An 18,591-nucleotide genomic window follows, 5' to 3' on the forward strand; every position below is an offset into this window, starting at 1 on the left:
GTGAACAGAAAAGCTGATTTTTTAATGTGTACTTAAAAACTAAATTTATATGAATTCTGTGCTGTTCCTCACCCAGAATCTTTTTGCTGTATTCTATAGCTCTTCTTCATGCACCTTCTGCCTAATTTTGCTGAATGCTGGTGGGATCAAGTCATTTTGGACATCCTGCTTTGTAACGGGGGTGGCATCTGGTTGGGCATGGTAGTTTGTCGTTTCTTGGAGATGAGGACCTATCACTGGGCAAGCTTCAAGTAGGTCTAAATTAAAGCTTGATAAACATTGTTTTGCATGTATAAAAATAGCATGGAATCTGCCTGTGCTAACAGTGCTGCAATTTTATTCTACATGTTAAATGTCAATCTCATAGTAATGTTCCTGTACAGCATATGTTTGTAAATATGACTGTATATATGATTTTCTTTTGCAATTTTAAGTTACAAGCATTGATGCCGATAGACAAGACAAAATAGTTAAAGCTATTTGCATTTTCAGTTTCTTTTGTATACATAAAACTTTGAGGAAGTCAGGGAGCAAAACAAATTGTGATGGTTTTCTCATCATACATTTTTAAACTAGATTTGGGCTCACCTTGGTGATGCATTAGTGTGGCAATCTGTCAGCACTAGTTGTAATTGCAGGAGGGGCATGGGGCTGATTGTACTCGTGCTGTTAATTGCCTTGCCTCATTGCTGACCCTCTAAAATAAATGGAGTACTTGTAAAATAAAGAGGCATTTGTTGTGTAAAAGGGCAACAGCTTATGACCTAGTAAGTGTCGGTTCCTAGCTGTCCAGGTGTGGTTTCTTCCATAGCTTTTGGCCCCTCTCCTGCCTTCTTCCCTGCTAGCTGGTAGCAAGTGTGGTTATCTGCCCATTACCAATGGTATAGATGAAACAGGATCAAGTGCAGTGAATTGCCTTGAGAGATGGAAAAGGAACTCAGATCTCGACTTCCAAATTTGTACCTTGTGTGAATCTCTGTACTGCTTGCTTTTTTTACTCATAGTTTTGTTAACTACTCTAAGAACCATCCAGCCTTTAGTCTGAATTCAGTTTTCCTGCATTTCTATCAGAGTTGATGGTCCTTCTATTTTTAGAGAATTCACTGAAAGTTGAAACAACAGACTAACTATGGCACTAGTCTTTATTGTCTTTGTGGAATAATTTTCCTCATGTTCTTTTAAATGCATGAGTAGATTTTTCTGACCTTCAACATGAAGGTGCTGCAAAAATAAGAAGCTTGTGCCCTTTTAATTCCTTTTTCTTTTTTTTTTCATTTAATAGATAGAGATCTTAAAGTTTAGAAGATTCTCCCTAACCTAAGCTCCCTCCAGCCTAGAAGAACACAAATACTGGAAATATGAAATCTGAGTCTTTTTTTGTCCAGAAGGGCCAGAGGAATAACAGGATGAAAACTGACTTCTAGTCCTACTAGTCTTCATTCAGCAAAGGAAGCTCTGAGTTTTTCTTAGATTCCCTGTTCTTTGGATGCTGTTGCTCATCTGAATTAATATTATCAAAAGCAAGAATCGGTAATACGTGTCAGATGAGCCTCCATTAAGATCCCCTCTCAAAATGGAATTTAAATGCTTTCTAGTTTTTAGCAGTGCTATCACACCTCTCCAGGAGGTCCACATGCATCTAATGTCAAAACAGCAGGGGTTATATGTGCTGGAAGTGTAGTATTATTAAACTTGTGGAGCCAGCCCCTTATACAGTTAATGAATAATGAATCTGACAGATTCTTGAAGGATTGATGTCAGAGAGCTCTAGAACAAGGAGTGTTTGGGGTAAGAGCAGTGGCAACATAGACTAGGAAGAAAAAACATCTAGATCTTCCAAGGAGGTTGCAGAATTGCTGTCCTTGTTTCTTTGTGAAGAGAATGATAATGTGTTGTGTAGTTAGTTAGTTACTGACTGAGGATAGAGAAGAGTGGACTTTCATAGCAGAATACGCACCTTGACTGAAATGCTTAATAGATTATTTTTCTGAATTTCCCCTTGCCTGGTATATAGTTGTGTCTGTGAAGATCTCTGCTGTTGATCAAAAAAAGTGATTGTTCAAAAACATCAGTAACAGGGCTGTTGCCTTTTTGTTTTTCCCTTCTGGCATATTCATTATATTTACTCCAGCCCTTATTTTTTTCCAGGGACATTCACACAACCACAGGGAAAATCAAAAGAGCTGTATTACAGTTCACCCCAGCCAGCTGGACATATGTCCGCTGGTTTGACCCAAAGTCTTCATTTCAGAGAGTGGCTGGAATCTACCTTTTCATGATCATTTGGCAGGTAAGAAATATATTCCATAAGTCAAAGCTGCCATCAGCTCACTTACTTGTTGGCTATGTTAGACTAAAAAATATTCTAATGCAATGTATGTCTGTTATTGAAATACACAGTTAAATGAATTGATAATGTAGAATTGGTCACGGTGCTTTCACGGGAGTTTCGTGGTAGTTCAGGAGTGTAATTACAGAGTCTGTGGAAAAAGCCAAATGTTGCTATATTGGCATTTTGCATTTGACACAGATTTAAAAACTTCTAGACAGTGGGGGTTTGGGATGGTGATTTATTTTGATTTTGTTGTGTTGATTTGGGGGGGTTTGTTTGGTTCTTGTGGGGGGTGTTTTTTTGTTTGTTTGGCCTTGGTTTTTTTGGATTATTTCTTTCCTTTCCCATTGACTGTTGAATGGATCAGTGATACTCAGAATATCGTCATCAATCCAGCAAGACTATAATATGTCACAAATGCTTTGATAACTTTAAACTAAAACTTTTGTGATTTTTTAAAAATTTCTTGATTTAGTTTTTTAAAGGAAAACCATAAATATAGTTTATGGAGGTTTTTAATTTTTAATATATGATCTCTTCTGCTTTTCTCCCAAAGTTGCCTTGGTCATTCATATCTGATTTAGGATATGCAAGTTATCAGAAGACCTCTGCAGTGTGCATTAATGTCTGGTCCCTTAATGAGTTTCTGGAAAGAGGGAAAATACTTTCATAGAGGTGTCTAGGGGAGAATTTTTTGTTTTACTAGTATATTACTTGCTTGTCCTAGAGCAGGAATTACTCTTTCAATGTTCAATCTAACCAGCAGGACTATTGTAGAATATAAATAGATTTCTTTCTATGTTTTAGTTTCCATATTAATCTTTGCATATTTTCTGTACTAACTCATTAGGAGTTATATAAGTTGAACACTATTAACCAGCTTTTTTTTTTTTTAATCTAGCTAACTGAGTTGAACACATTCTTTTTGAAACATATCTTTGTGTTCCAAGCAAGCCACCCTTTAAGCTGGGGGAGAATTCTCTTCATAGGAATCATTACGGCACCCACTGTAAGGTAATTTTTTGCTTTGGTGGTTTTTTTTCAGTTTAAAGTGACTTAACTTCTAGATATCCAAGAACTACATATCATTTGTGAATAAGTATGGCACATTTCACGAAAGGCATGCTTTTGCCACCAGCAAAGATAAAAAAGAAATCATCTCTTTTCAATAAAATGTATTTCCTGACAAATAAACTGATGAGGTAAAATGTGCATAAACAACTGTGTTGCCATAGGGATGCAGAACCAGTCTGCTCCTTCTCCTGTTTGTGTAGCATCTCCCTGTTTTGTGAGTTAGCTGCATATGTTATCCTCGAGGGCTGCATATGAAAGTATTCAAGTTAATGAGTCAGGTGCTCCCAAAAATGTAGATGAGGAAAAGTAGAGCTGTTGGTTTTTCTAACAGCTCCTTATTCTGTTTGTCTACAGGAAATAGTAGCATGTTGTAAGAAAAGATCAAGCAGTAGCTTATTGTAAGAACAGAACACTATATATGCAGGATTAACAGCTGTATAGGAACATGGATCTGCTTTTGGTCACGTGTGGGATTTTACCTTGTTAGCAAAGTCCCTTAATTTTCTTTTTTTTCCCCATTACATAGTTGGAGGTAGACGGAATGCACACAGATCTGAAGTTAGAAGCAGAGAATTCCCCATTCATGTAAAAAGCGATGTTACCTTGGACAGCTAAATGGCAGCCACTAATTGGTTTATTCCTCAGATACTGTTGTTAGTGTCTTAAGTTATGTGCAGTGATTTCACACTATTAATTAAATCACACTAAACACCCTGTGAGCTCTAGTATAGGTGGACTTCTAAGGTTTTTTTTTTCTTTGTAGCACTTGCACACCTATAGAAGTCTTTATTTTTGGCCATCCTTGTATTGTTGGAGTAATAACACTTGTCTTCCCCATCTGTCAGTGGAAATCAGAAACTGAGAACAAGAACTTTGATTCCATTTCTTTGGAATTCCACTCTCTAAATTCTTAAATGTCTGGAGCATAGAGAACAGAGCAGAATGGTTTCCATATTGTTTTCAAAATAGTGAAAAATTCTACTGTTCTTGAGAGAAAAATATGTCAGTGGTTAGACCATTCAAACAGGATATGGAATAGCCATATTCTTTCAAGATTCAAACCCACATTTCTCAAGAAAATGCAGTTGTTAATAAATAAAAGACAAACTGTGGAAAAAAATTAGGGATGCTCTTAATTCTTTTGAAGCTGTTGCAGTTTGCCTGTAAGAATTGGAGACTCAGTGGAGAGGCAGGAGACAAATGTTGCTAGCCTACTAGTTTGGGTACTTTCCCAGTCTTTGCTCTCAGGATTGTTTTCTGTGTTGTCTCAAGCTATTTGATATATGTGATAATCTGTCCTGCTAGAATTGAAACCATCTGGTAGACATCCAGAATGATTGCATTTGAATTTAACCATCAGCACTTCATTTTCACTATAGATATGTCTGTAACACAAAGTTGCTTTCTAAATGTAAATATTCTGGGGACTTTCAACTTCACTGAATAATTTTCTTGCTTCCCTTCTCAGGCAATATTATGCTTACCTCACAGACACACAGTGCAAGAGGGTGGGAACTCAGTGCTGGGTGTTCGGGTAAGTGTTCTTGCTGCATTTCTGAAGCACTTGGACAAATGTTAAGTATGGGTCCAGCACAGGAACAGGCAGTTCCCATGAAGCCAGTCTTTGTCTTGGTTTGGTTTTGCAAGTTCAGAGGAAAGGAAAATTCTGAATTTGGAGGTAGATCATGGGAAGTGGTGGAATGAGTAAGGACAACAGAAGGAAGAACTAGGAACTGCTGGATAAAGCTAGGCTCCTTCAAAGTAGCATTGGCCTTTCTGCCCATATTCTCAGTCAGGTGAGAAGGACAAATCTTCTGCCTCTGCTTGATTTGCAAAGGCAAAGCTTGCCTTTGCTTCATTGTTGTGAGAATAATGTTTCCCTGTCTGCCAAGGTGGGCATTGCTGCTGTTAGCAGCATCACAGCAGAGGACAGTGAAACAAACCACAGTTATCCAGTATTTCTGAGTGTACTATGAGCCATGGTGACCTTGGCTGCAATCTCTTTGTCTCTTAGAGGACACCTTTAAATGAAAAGTTTGCGTGGTTGCTTCTGAAAAATGGTTAAGGATTACAGAACCCATCATCCTTGGCTGAAAGCTCTCACTGAACACGTTAATGTCATGTGTGTCAATAAATAGATACCCAAATATGTCTGTATGATCACCTAACAAGAACTGCAATAGAACATCCACCCACAGTCTGATCTAATAGTGGGAAGTGTGTGTGGAATAACTGTTCTCCTTCCTACTGCTTACTTCTGTAATCTGCTAGAAAAAAACAGAGCATCACTAGGAGTTCCTGTTGATTGCTGAAAAATAGGAAATTTTCCAGTAATTTTAACTATCTAGAAGATAATTTCTGAAGCAATTAAAAGAAGTAGATAGAATATTCATATCTGTGGTAACCAAGACAGTTCTAAAGGCAAAAATGGAATTTTTAACAGCCTAACTATGGGTATAATTAAAATTAGTGCCTTTCATTTGTATGAAACTGTTTCCTTTCAACTTGACATATACTATTGCATCACTCTTGATAGATGCACAGTAAGTGATGTAAGGCATGAACAAGGCCAATGCAACAGCCCTGCTGAAATTGCACTATTTTCATTAAGATGAAGCCTTTCAAAAAGGAATATGTTAGGATATTACAAGACCATTTTGACTGAATAAAAACTTAGCATATTTAGTTCTATGGAGTACTCTCATCACCCTTCAGTAGGACACTAACACCTTTCACTGTTAGCATGCTTCCTTCTCTTGATTTACCACTTCATAAACTGTAACAGCTGCCCTATTGTAAAATGTGCTTAACCCAAGTATTCTTGACAGGAATAACAGAAAGAATGTATAAGTGCAGGGCAAACAGCTGTATTTTTTTTTTTTGAGTCCTTATTGAAAATAGGCTATTGTTTTGTTTATACCTTTGAGTATATCATAACCCTATGACACATTTGTTACCTGATGGTGGTCTTTCTCTTCCTGCTCCTGTAGTTGGTTTAATTATTTTTTGCTCTGCAGCTGGATCAGTTAGAATAATGTAAAACCAAGAAAGAAAAATAGTTGGTGACCCAGGAGAGTAATACTGCTCTCAATTTTTTGCTAATATGCATCTCATTAATTTGTATATTGGTCAATTGGGTGTTAACTTCCACAGTTTTAAGTTTTGGCCCCACTCATCATGCTGCAAGTCACATTAAATAGTACAGGGAAAGCTGTCATTTATTACTTGTAGCAGGACCATCTCTGCAATACCAGTGGTTTAGTCAGGCACACATCTTTCCTCCCCCTTTCATGGGGGAAACTGAGTCTTCTCTGAGAGGCAGTAGAGCCATTTTTGTGAACTGGTTATGGAGAATGCTGCTAGGGAATGTGTCCTGCAGTGTCAAGCTTGGAAGACTGGAACACTTGACCTGATGTTAAGTGTGTCTGCATGTAGGTGAGGAGGAGTTTTCATGCATTGCTCAGATGTACAACCCTGAAGTCTCTACTGAAGAAGCTAAAAGTATTACATTTCAATAGTGTTTTTCATTATTTGCTTCAGATTGAGATGTCAAATTGAGATGAGTCAGTTTTCTACACTTTTACTGCTCATTTTCAGTGTCACGTTTCTACACTTGTGTTGTTAAATGTACAGAGCTTTCTCTTCAGGACCTATACAAACTAAATTTATTTCCATGGCAGATGATAGAAACTTTGGATTCATAAACAAGTGGTGGACAAGCCTTCATAGCTTTGAACCTGAAAAGATGTAAACACCTGGTAGCAGGGAGAGAGATGAAGATACTTTTTTTGATTCTTTTGATGTTAGAGAGGAAAGTAAAAACTGGATTTTTTCCTCTCACATTTCTCCCCAAATCCTCTGAGTTTACAGATAAACCAGAGCAAATGCATGGATTCTCAGGGAATTTGAAATGTTGTTTCATATGAATTTTCTCATATGTGAAAATATGGGAAATACATATGAAGCAAACAAGTAGACAATTTAGAATTGTAGTAAATTTATATCTAGTTGAGAAATAAACAAAGCACAGTTCTAGTTCATCCAACAAGGGAGTCTGTTGGATGTTCAGCATGGAAAAGAAATTTGTATCTGGTGAGAGCTGAAGCACACTGGTAGGCACAAAGATTCTCTGCTATTGGCACACTCTCCTTCTTTTTCCCTGGAGCCCCATGGAACAGTGAACTGCCAGTCAATCACTTTTTGTGTGCTGTTTATGCTGAAAAAAGTATAGAAAGGAAAGACATTTTTCAAAGAATTTCAGTTAATGGTGATGTCAGGGAGGTGTGTGCTCACTAGAGGGTAGTGCTTGTTCAGAGTTGACAGTCTGGGGTCTGAGTTGTGAACATGTGAGTTAAATCCTTAGTGTTTTTAATCACTCTCCCCCCTGCTTTCATTTACCCACAGGGTAATTGCCTTCCTCGAAGCTATTGTGTGCATAAAGTTTGGACAAGATCTTTTTTCCAAAACACAAATACTGTATGTTGTGTTTTGGCTTCTCTGTGTGGTAAGTGAGATTTCTCATGTGAAACATAAAGCATGACAAAAGCATTGAGAGCATCTAAATAGCTTCCTCTCTGGAACATTGGCAGCAGGGGATCATTGTGGGGGAATGCTGGTAAAGAGCTTTGTGCATGTCCTAGGAAAAGCAAATGCTAGATTGCTTAGAACTCACTTTGAAGGGAGTAGAATAACTCTTTTTCTCATTTCTTGACATAGCAGATTACTGGTGCTTAACAATGAAACAAACACTAGTTATAGGGTGCTTTATCTTTATGAGAGATGATGTCAGTTCAGTTGAGGCTAACTTTGGTGGAGCTTGCTGTAGTGCCTGCTGGAAATGAACAGGAGTTAATGGATAGTGTTAATAAGCAATGCATATTGTGCCACACTCAAGTCTAACAGCTACATAAACAGCCCTCATTTATCAAGAAAATCATTCTAACTAAGCCTGCAACTTTCTGTACTTGTGTGATTACTGCAAATGCAGCATGAAATGCCCATTTTATAACAGTAAATGGACGTTTCTCCTGCCAGACTTGTACCTCTGATGCCAAACACATTTTTCATGGTCAGTGAAAAATAAGGCATTTATAATGGGCTGACAGATAAATATTTCTCCCTTCTAATTGGGAGCACAGTTTGAACAGGTGATGGGGAGTCAGAATTTATTGTTCTCTTGTTTAGCATGATGATTTTATTCCTGAAACTTCAGAGGAGAAAAGTATTGAATTGCTTCTCAAATCAGAGCACCACAAAACCAAGTACATAATGTAGCCTGAAGCATGGGGCCGGGAGAAGGAGAATTCGATTTTCTCCCATACTGGTTGTTCCTGATAATATACCTACAAGTGCCTACCAACTGCCTTTGTATGAGGACTGTGCAGAGTGTGGACAGAAATCCTGCTGGTAGTGTTTCCTGTGGGTGATCTGGATGTATTTTCCTGCTCCCATTGAGAATTGTTCTCCATACCCCATGGTGGCAGGATCTATGTGTAGCTTGAAGTTGATGCATGAGTATTACTCATCCTGACAGAAGATGCAGGGAGAAACAGAGCATGAAAGTCTAAATGCAGTGTCTCCAGTGACTCTGAGGCCTTGAATCAGCAAGGAATTTGGAAAAAGTTTTACAGATTTTTTTGTTGTTTTTGTTCTTCTTCTTCTCCTTCCTTGTTTAGGCCTTCACGACTTTCCTGTGTTTATATGGTATGGTTTGGTACGCAGAGTACTACGGCTACCGAGAAAAGGTACCTATACAAAAGAAACCTGGTTTTGTTTTATTCCAGAATTAAAACTCCAAAGCCTTAGGTATTGGAATTCTTTACCAGAGCTAGCATAAATGCGGATAAGGGGGGATGGTCTGGAGTGTAACTGAAGTCAATAGAAAGAACTCTGAATTCAGCAGTCCTTGGACAGATCCCAAATTACACTGTGGTTTCTAAAGAATGCTGTCCTCTTAGTTACTCAAAATGAGGCTGTAATTTTAGCAAAGCGTTCAAGGATGAATGGTTAGCTAATGTTCCCATTGTACAGGTGGAATGCTAGAGGAATATTAAGAATACTTGGTTACACAACAGATCACATGGCAAGTGGTGAGTTGTTATTGTGTCATCTATGTGGTGCCTTCTAACTAGGAAGGGAAAAGTCCCAAGTACTGTCTGAATGTTTTGTGAGGACTTCTGCCACAGTTTATAAGTCCAGTTGCAAATGGGAGGAGTACTGATGACAAGAACTACCAACATCCCAATGACATGTGTCCTTGTTTTTGCAGACCTTATCAGAAAGTGAAGACAGTCCATACAGTCCAGATGCTTCCTGGCTTCATTCTAAATTCAGCAGAGGTATTGGTACTTCTGTAGTTATATTCCTGAAATGATATCATTAAGGCTCAGCACTAGAAAACGAGGCTTGAGAAACTTACCTAGTTTCAGCTGGTCTTGTTTTAACATCTCTGCAGGAGCAATGCAGATAAATCATCTGCAAAGCTTTTTTGCTTCACTGCCTTTTTAAAATTCTGATTCTTGGAAATGTATTTATTTTTTAATGTATCAACTGATTTTTTCTCCTGTTCCTCCAGGCCATTATTGTAGGTGTAGGTGCATTTCATAACTGTTGCGGACAGGTTTTCTCTCTGAACCTTGCATGTTTGATTTGAAACACATGAATGTGAACTGTACTTTTATTTGTTGTTGTTAAGAAATAGTCAGCAATGTGCCCTGGAGCGGGTGTTCTTACTGACAGTTACCTTGTCAGTGCAGTGCTATGATCATAAGCTGCTTTCTCTGCACTAAGCAAAGGCAGCTTCTTTCTGACTACTTTTCCCTACACTAGAGGTCAGTTATCTCTCTCCTCCACTGGCTTTTTCGGGTGGTCTTGCTTATTGAACAAATATCAGAAATTCACACATGGAAGTTATCTGTCAGAGTTTATGTTCCAGGTATTTGTATAGTTAAAAATATTTCCTATTTATCATCTACTTGAAAAGCACCTACAGCAGATCTTCTTTATATTTCATACATGATTTTTCTGGATGTTTAGTCTCAGTTTAGTAAATTTGTGGACTTTTATATTTTGGGGAAAAATCATTTGCACTCAGAATGTTTTTCCCGTTTATGCATGCTGGAGAAATCTGACCAAAAAAACTCTTTCTCTGCAACTTCCTGTTACTTCATTAATTACAGGCTTCAGCTTCTTTCACATTTTGTTCTTGATTCCTTGTTTTGGTCCCCACTGTCTGTCTTTTTTTTCTCAGAATCAAACTTATGTTCTGTCATATGAAAGACTGAAATCTAGAAGTGTACTCTTGAAAGATCCTTAAAAGACCTTGCTTACATAGTTCTTAATTTCTGATAGTAGTACCTGCCACTAAGAAAGATGTGGAGGTTTAATTATTGATATGATTTAAAATGGAAGATGTTTCACCGCTATCCTCTGCTGTAGCAAATTTCTGATTTTTGGTGGGGGTGGAATTTTACAGGAGAATTGCTTTAAAAAAATAGGCCACTAGATGGAGTACAAGTATCAACCAGTTTGTATTTGCCTGAAACAATCCATACTGTAAACACTGTAGCTCTAAAAAGCCTTACTGTCTTTCAGATAGCAGCTTGTCAATGTCAACTATATAAATATGTATATGTATTAAATAAATATTTATTTCTCAGCAGGTGATGACAGTAGCCCACCAAAACATTCAGTCAATAGTGAAAGCCATTCATCTAGAAGGAGGAATCGACATTCCAAATCAAAAGTATCAAATGGAATTGGCAAGAAATAAGAATGGTATCTAAAGACATCCTACAGTGTGACCAGAGGTGACAAAGATGATCAGACCTGGCTCTGAATTACCAAATGGAAGATCAATTCTAAAATTAAAGTTTAAAAAAGGAAGTGTTGAAGAAAAGGATGATGAAGATGGAGCTACCAGTGTCATGCAGGTCATTGCCTGACGATACTTCCCATTCACTGATGTAAATCTATTTTCTTCAGCATGTGGCACCAAAAGTTCATGAAGGGTATACTGGAAAAAAATGATATTTTGTCATAGCAGGTACTCCCTATTTTGTGTTCAGGTGTTGCAAGTTCATTTTTAATATCTTAGTTGAGGACTTATACCCAAAGGTTAGTAAACTGATAGTCAGTTGACATAGTTGATTGAATTTTTTTGGGGTTGTTTTACTGTGTTAATTGTTTTCTAGAAGAGTATGCAACCCTTTGACTAAAAGCAACTCTGCCTTTCTTTCTCAGTCTCACAACAAAACTTTTCCATACAACTGTTAGTAAGTATTTAAAAATTTCATATTGCTTGCTTTTCTTTAAAGGGTCTTTAGGCCTTGTGTCCGGGTTTCTTGTAAAGGATGTGAAATTGATCTTCAAACACAGGAGGTTTTTTTGTTCTACATTGTTGTCCTGCTTGATTCATGCACATTCAATTTTTTTTAATTTTTAAAATACATACATAAAAATCTGCTTCTTAGTACAGGGCCGTGCCTCCTGTCCTCAGAGACAGAGGCCATGTTATTTCATTGTTTTGCCTCTTCTATTGTAGTATGTTTTGCATTTTCAAATGTAAATATGTCATTTGTCATCTGTGCCACATTGTGTACAATATTTCTTCCTACTTCCTTCTATTTGCTTCCATCCCAGCTGGACCCAGAAATCCTATTGTCTTCAGACTGATATCAGGAACTGCTTTGAAGGCTCGCATGCCCTACTGAGCTTGGTGATAAGGCAGTTTTTTGCTGAATCTGAGTTGCTTACTGTCTCCATAAACATAATTATTTGTGAAGATTTGCTGTAGTCTTTGGTGTCTGAGAGGCAGCATGATGTCACTGTGATATACCCCATTTTTTTGGTGTTTCCTGTGACGCATCAGATACTCAACAGCAAAGTCGCTCTTTCTTGCAGGTTTTTTTTTGAGAGGGGTGGTTTACTTTTTGTCTGGGTGTTCTTTTGAGTTTTTTTAATGTATTAACTGTGACATCCAGCAAAGTGGATAATTCTCCAGCAGTGAATGTAATGATTAAGTCAAGAGGTAGGCAATCATGAGCAATCAGTTTCTGTACTAAGTTATCAAAATGTTTTAGTGCCAATTAAATTTTGGGACTCAAGGCATTCAGAGGGGTAGGTAGCTTAAGCAAGGATAAGTAATACCCATTAGTTACTTAGTCTTTATGAGAAAATGGGATTTCCTTTTTCTTTGAGTAATGTTACTGTGATTTGCCTCAGGCTAAGTACTAAAGAAAAAATGCAGCAGAGACTTTATACAAGTGTATGATACTGTAAATAGAAGAAAGTATCCTGTGTAATCCATCAATTCCTATGTGCCATAGATGATCAGTGTTTTCAATGCACTTAAGTGTTGCTGCTGAGTTCCTCAGAGGCCTTTAATTTCCTACCCTGCTTTTCAATCAAACATGGAGTGTACATCTTGGAAAGTAATGAAGTAGAAGCTGCTATATCATCATTGCTGCAGTGACATTTAATGTTTCATGAAAAAATATGTTAGGAAGACTTTTAGGCTCTCCTACAACTATTTGGTTTTCATTCATACTATAGCAATTCCATATACTGCCTTCGTACTTGTAATGTACTACATACTGCTGAATGTATTTGTGGATTTCTTTGGATACTGAGACTTGTTACTTTTTTTATTTCCTTGGTTAAAAACTCAGTCTGTGTAAGACTGAAGAATGGCATTGTAAATTTTCTATTGATTCAATACCAAAGCAAGAGGTTTGAAGTCTGATGGTTTAGGTATTTTAAGTACTGTGGTTTTCGAAGGTGAGAACCTATTACAGCTGGTGGTGGGGTCCGTGGCTGTGACCCAGGAAGAGATGACCGGTCCGGGGAGATGGTCCCGAAAGGAATCGCCTTCCCGGGGTCCGGTGTCTTCCTCTCAGCTGCTGGCAGAGGAGCCCTTGCAGAAGCTGTCAGCTCTTTAGTGATATCGGCTCATGATTCCAGCTCAGCTCTGCAGGGCAGCCTCTAGGCCAAACCAGACCGGAGAGAGAGACGAGAGACCCGTATGGCTGGTTCCGCACGAAGGGAGCTTTATTATGGGTCCCCTCCGGTGAAGGGAAGCCAGGGACGAGCTCTCCCCCCACAGAGGCGAATTGGTCTTCTTTTACAGGGATACAGGGGATCAGCAAGGGGACCAATGGATTACAGAGGGTCTGGGATAGACCAGTGGGTTACAGAATGATCTGCATAGGGTATCCCAAAGGATTGTGGGTCTACCTTTCCTCGCCATGACTCAAAAGTCCTTTCCAGGGAGTCCTGCTGGGCGGTTGCGAAATCTCTTATCTCAGCAGACATCCCTCCAGGGCAGTGGCTGGGCATATCCCACAAGAACCTATTTTGTACATGCAAGGGGTATACACACCAACTATGTATACAAAGCTTACATGTGTAAACAGATGCTGAACTACAACATCTACCTGCCTGTGGGGACAAGCACACATTTTGTAAATGCAGACCTGGTGCTCACATTGCTGAACTGCACCCTAAAAATACTGGAAAGAGAAATATTGAAATGTCATCTTTTTGGAAGCTGACTTCTGTATACTAACACAACACCTTGGCCTTGAAAAAATGTTGTTTGACAACACCTTTAAATTATTTCCAGTTAAGTCTTTTTACTTTAAATTTTTTGTGTTTTGTTGGGTTTTTTTGGTTGTTGTGTGGTGTTTGGTTTGGCGGGGGTTGGGAGGGTGTTGGTTTGGGGGTTTTTTTGTTGTTTGTTTTGGAGGTTTGTTTTCTTGGGTTGGTTTATTTTGGTTTTTTTGGGGGGGTTTGTTGGGGTTTTTTCTTTTTTTCACATTAAGAGAGAGGTGGCTAGGGAGAAGGGAAACTTAAGTAAACTATTCACATGCTGCTTGAAAAAAGGCATTTCGTCTCCTCTGTCAGCAGTTCTGGCTGGAATTCACATGTGTTCTCACAAGTCCTCCACTGACTGACAACTGTATTTTCAGCCCATCACTTTGGATGTGAGCTTTGCACTGAAAGGCGTTGGAAAGGTGCTTTTGATCACTGCTGTAAAATTAGTGATCTGAGTTTTGTCAATTACTGTGCTGTTGCGGAATTCTGTATGTGTGTAACACCTATAATGACAAATCACTGAGCTGTTAAACATCAAGCATCCATGTGTGAGTTCTGCTGCTTGAACAGTGTTTTGTAGCAGTCGTGGATGCACTGTCCTGTTTTTAACTACTTGTTCTGTCACAGCCTCTTATTCCTACTTCCCTGCTTCTGATGTTCTTTTCTTTCTCTGCCCTCTAGTGATCTCCCGTGCTGCTATGGAGAGATCGGAATTGGCCCTCCAGAGGCTGTCCATCAATGTCAGTCATTGAAGGGAGGCTAATTCGAGGCAGCATGGTGTAAGCAGAGGGTAGTGGCAAGAACTTTAAGTAGTAGATTAAATAAAAAATGGGGAGTTTTAAAATACAGGTATACAATGAACCAGAGCTCATGTTGAATACTGAATTCCAGTATTAATGTTGCTGCATAGATCATACACCACATCTAATTAAATGTTTGGAGCGTGGTTTTGACCAATACTTTTGTTACTCTTCTGTGAAGATCATCACTTGATGTTCCAGCTGTTAAAACTTTAATTTTTTTTACTTTGTTATCACAAGAGGACACAGATGTTACCACATATTTAATAATTTTTGAATAGAATTGCTCTGTATTGATTGCAAAGTATTGTATTTTGCAATAATTGAGTAAATCAACCCATGTCACCCAGTGTGTGTTTGTCTGTACCTGTAAGGCATAGGAAATGATGACATACTGCCTTTAGAAGCTGTTATGTTTTATTCTAAGTAAATGAATTTTGAAAAATGCAGTGGTTCCTGAGCAGCCTACAGTGCACTCTAAGGTTTTGCTCTAATTTATTATTTTGGAGCAGCAGATCTGATAATGTGAACAGTTGCATTATCGCTTCTGAAGTTTTTCTAGTGTACAAGATAAGTTCTTGTCTTAACTGCTCTTTTTGGATTTTATTTACTATTGGATGGGAGAGCTGAGTTGCAAGATGGTCTCATGACAGACCTTCAAAGAAGAAATGAGGCCTTCTCTACAAGGACTATAGGACAGGCTGTCGTCAAGTAAACAGCCAGTATAAAGGTGCCACTGGCACTCTTTGGCTTCCACTGCTGACAGTTCCCACAACAGCAGTTTCCAGTTTTGTTATACCTAGAACCTCTTGTGAGGTGTTGATTGTTCTTCAGAGCCAGATGTAAGATGTACAGTTTGTAAAGCAGCATGGCTTTCCTTTTCTTCCTCAGTTCATTCGCTGTATAGACATTGAATAACATGACTTTCTGATTTGCTGGGAAGGGCTTTTCTTCAACATGACTTCTCTTTTAGAATACTGGTTTACAGAGAGGCCATAAATTCTGAGGTTGTAGTTAAGTTAGGAATAGCCTAACTTAAGGACTTAAGCTCGTTCACGGTCTAGGAAGAACAGGTAAAAGTCAAGTGTTCAGTTTGTAAACCTCTTCTGAAGGCTGGGAGACTACCTGATTAAAAAATTTATGAGAGCGACCTCTCTCAGAACACTGCTTACTACTTTGGGGAGGGAGGAGTGTTTATCTTTTCATTCTTCATTAAAGCATTAAAAATACTGGGAAAAAAAATTGGAACAGTGGAAGAAACTTTATTTAAGAAGCAACACTTCAAAAATGTGCTCCTTTAGAAGCATGGAGCTCTACTACATTTGAAGGATCAATCTTTGTTTTGTCTTCTTAGTTGTTGAGGGTGTAGCTTAATCAGCAGTGTCACATGGGCCTAGTGGCTTCATTTGTGCTCAGTCGCCCTCTGGCACAACTTGCACACTATTAAGCTCATATGATTCAGCACAGACTAGAAGCTGGAGCCAAAAGCTGGCATCATCATTGAAACAGGTGTTGGTGTGCCTACTTTGGTGTCTGAGTGCTCACATTCAGCTACATCCTGTTAACATAGGCATGGGCCTAAGCACTGCTCTCCTGGGCCGCCTGTTCCCTCTGGTATATGCTGGAGCACTCTAAGGAACACACAGGTTTAACCAGAGGTTTCTGAGCTGATTTTAGTTCTTGTGTGCTCAAAACACCTCCTGCAGTACTCTGGCTCCCTTTGTCTGCAAGTGTATTCTTCCTTCTTATCCACACCACAGTTTTGTTCTCTGGAGCCATGGCAGGCCCTGGTCCTAATTCAGCAACTTAAGGTAGTTCCCTAAAGGTGCAGTTTCTCAGTTGAGTGGAAATGTGTTTTGGACAAACACCTTGCTCACATTACTCACTTTGCTTTAGCTTTAGTGTGTCTTGTCAGGAACTGGGCACATGCATATTACTGAAAGAAAGTAGGACTAGAAAAGCATAAGCTCTTCATACAGTGGCCTGAAAAGTACAAAGACAACCAGACTCCTGGCTTATGCCCAGCAGGGTATGTGGTCTGTTATCTTTATGCCTGCTCACTCATCTGTCAGTGCTATGGCTGCAGGTGCACCTCAGGTGCCTTCCCCTGTGCTGGTTTCATTTGTATGAGCCCCCCCAGAAGCCAGCTGGTAATCAGGCTCTGCTACTTCCAGCTTTTTTTGGACTAAGTGATACACCTTTCAGACTTGTCAGCACAGCTTACCATTGACAGTGTGAAGATAGTGAGTAGGCTTTCAGGCTTGCTCGCAGTTATATTGTACCAATGAAGCCAGTAACCTCCCTGTACATGAGAGCTGTATGCATAAAGCATCAGGTTAGCTCTAGGAACCTGGTTTGGGCCTGGAGAAAGTACTTTTGTTTGTTTTGTTTGTTTCTGGAGGATTGCTTTTGGCAATATGCTATCCATCTGAAGAACATCACAAAGAGTAGATCCTGCACGAGTCTTCTGTTGTATGTTTGTCACCCCTGTGTTCACTTTGGACAGCTGCTCAAAATTTATCAAGTTCCTTCATACTCTGAGTCCAGGTCATGATTATCTCAAAGGACTTTGGAAATTTGGGGTATTAATTTTTATTTCCAGCTCCTTCCTGTGTCTTTAATTTGAACTGTATCTTCTGTTTCCATCATTTCTCAGTGAAAGACAAGAATTGGTCTCTCATGCTTGGATTTTGTTTCTCTCACAAAAGAGCAGCCTTGCCCTCAACAGTCTAAATTATATTATGGTAAGACCAAATGAGTTTTTACTTCAATGTGGGAAAAAAAAAGCAAGTGTGGGAAAGAATGTAAATTATAAACATTGAATTCCTATAATCAGCAACAATGTAAGTGCCAGACTATACTAAGGATACACATGGGTTCAATTTTCATCGTTTTTGAGGATCTCAGTTTTCAGATGATCATGAAATAACTGGATAGCTTATTTAATGTTTTTAGAGTAGGGGAATTTACAGCAGCAGCATTCCTATGGCTGTGATCCAAAGTATGTTCTGCAACTGCTGTGCCCTCCCGTTCAGTATTTTAGTGGTTCTTGCTCAAAAAAACATGCATAAAATACTTGTGTGTGTTTGTATATGTACATATAAATCTACAGATGAACTTCCTCATCAAAATGCTCAGAGCCTGGTTCAGTACAGTCTCTGTGACAATGACTACAGTATGCCTGAACATTTGGAAGCATCCAAGTCTTGTCTGTACCCCGGGAAGGTCCAGGAGGAGTAGGCATTAATTTCATTTGCAGCCCCTAGGTGATGCTGTAACACTGACACACAGAGAATGTGAACTGGATTTTCAAATGTTGCTTCTAAATTTGGGCTACTGGCTTTAGCCACCCTGGCTCGGTTTTAAAGATTTCATCACTCCCGTTGACTTTAATTACAAGTGCCATGCGCACAGTCCTGCAAAGTGCCAGTGTTGTCAAACTTGCTACAGAATAACCAAAGCAAAATAAAATCAAATTAGTAGCTTTGAGAAGACTTTTAATTAAAGTGTTAAAGATAGCTCTAGTCTTTGGAGAGCAAGAGCAATAGACTTCTGTTCTGGTTTCCACCATACACAGACTACCAATTTCTTGTCTGAGTACCTTCCCGATTTGAAGGGAGCACTACTTTCTCCAGAGGATCTTTGGGATGAAGTTCTGGGCAGGGTTCTTCTGGCTTTCCTCCTGTTTCCACTGGCCTTTGTGTAGGGCATTGGCTGGGATAGGATGACTGCTGTTTGAAAAGGTGGTTTGGTTTTTGCTCCCAGGAACTTGGCTGAACCCAGGGCATGCTC

General features: G+C 39.0%; 1 protein-coding gene across 2 annotated transcripts in view; it reads left to right on the forward strand.

Moving 5' to 3' along the window:
* The window catches only part of PTDSS1 (phosphatidylserine synthase 1), a 28,193-nt gene extending 15,051 nt beyond the window's left edge, over positions 1–13,142 (forward strand). Inside the window, exons 6-13 of one of the 2 annotated variants that reach the window (XM_010404951.3) lie at positions 100–251; positions 2,149–2,290; positions 3,234–3,346; positions 4,875–4,940; positions 7,811–7,910; positions 9,082–9,150; positions 9,675–9,744; positions 11,065–13,142. In XM_010404951.3, coding sequence (XP_010403253.1) covers positions 100–251; positions 2,149–2,290; positions 3,234–3,346; positions 4,875–4,940; positions 7,811–7,910; positions 9,082–9,150; positions 9,675–9,744; positions 11,065–11,177 — 825 coding nt within the window. In that variant the 3' untranslated portion in view covers positions 11,178–13,142. The remainder of the gene's footprint in view (positions 1–99; positions 252–2,148; positions 2,291–3,233; positions 3,347–4,874; positions 4,941–7,810; positions 7,911–9,081; positions 9,151–9,674; positions 9,745–11,064) is intronic. The other variant, XM_010404952.3, reaches the window with a different exon arrangement.
* The last annotated feature ends 5,449 nt before the right edge of the window (positions 13,143–18,591 follow it).

The sequence above is a fragment of the Corvus cornix genome, chromosome 2, assembly GCF_000738735.6.
Source record: "Corvus cornix cornix isolate S_Up_H32 chromosome 2, ASM73873v5, whole genome shotgun sequence".
In the NCBI taxonomy this organism is placed as follows: domain Eukaryota; kingdom Metazoa; phylum Chordata; class Aves; order Passeriformes; family Corvidae; genus Corvus; species Corvus cornix.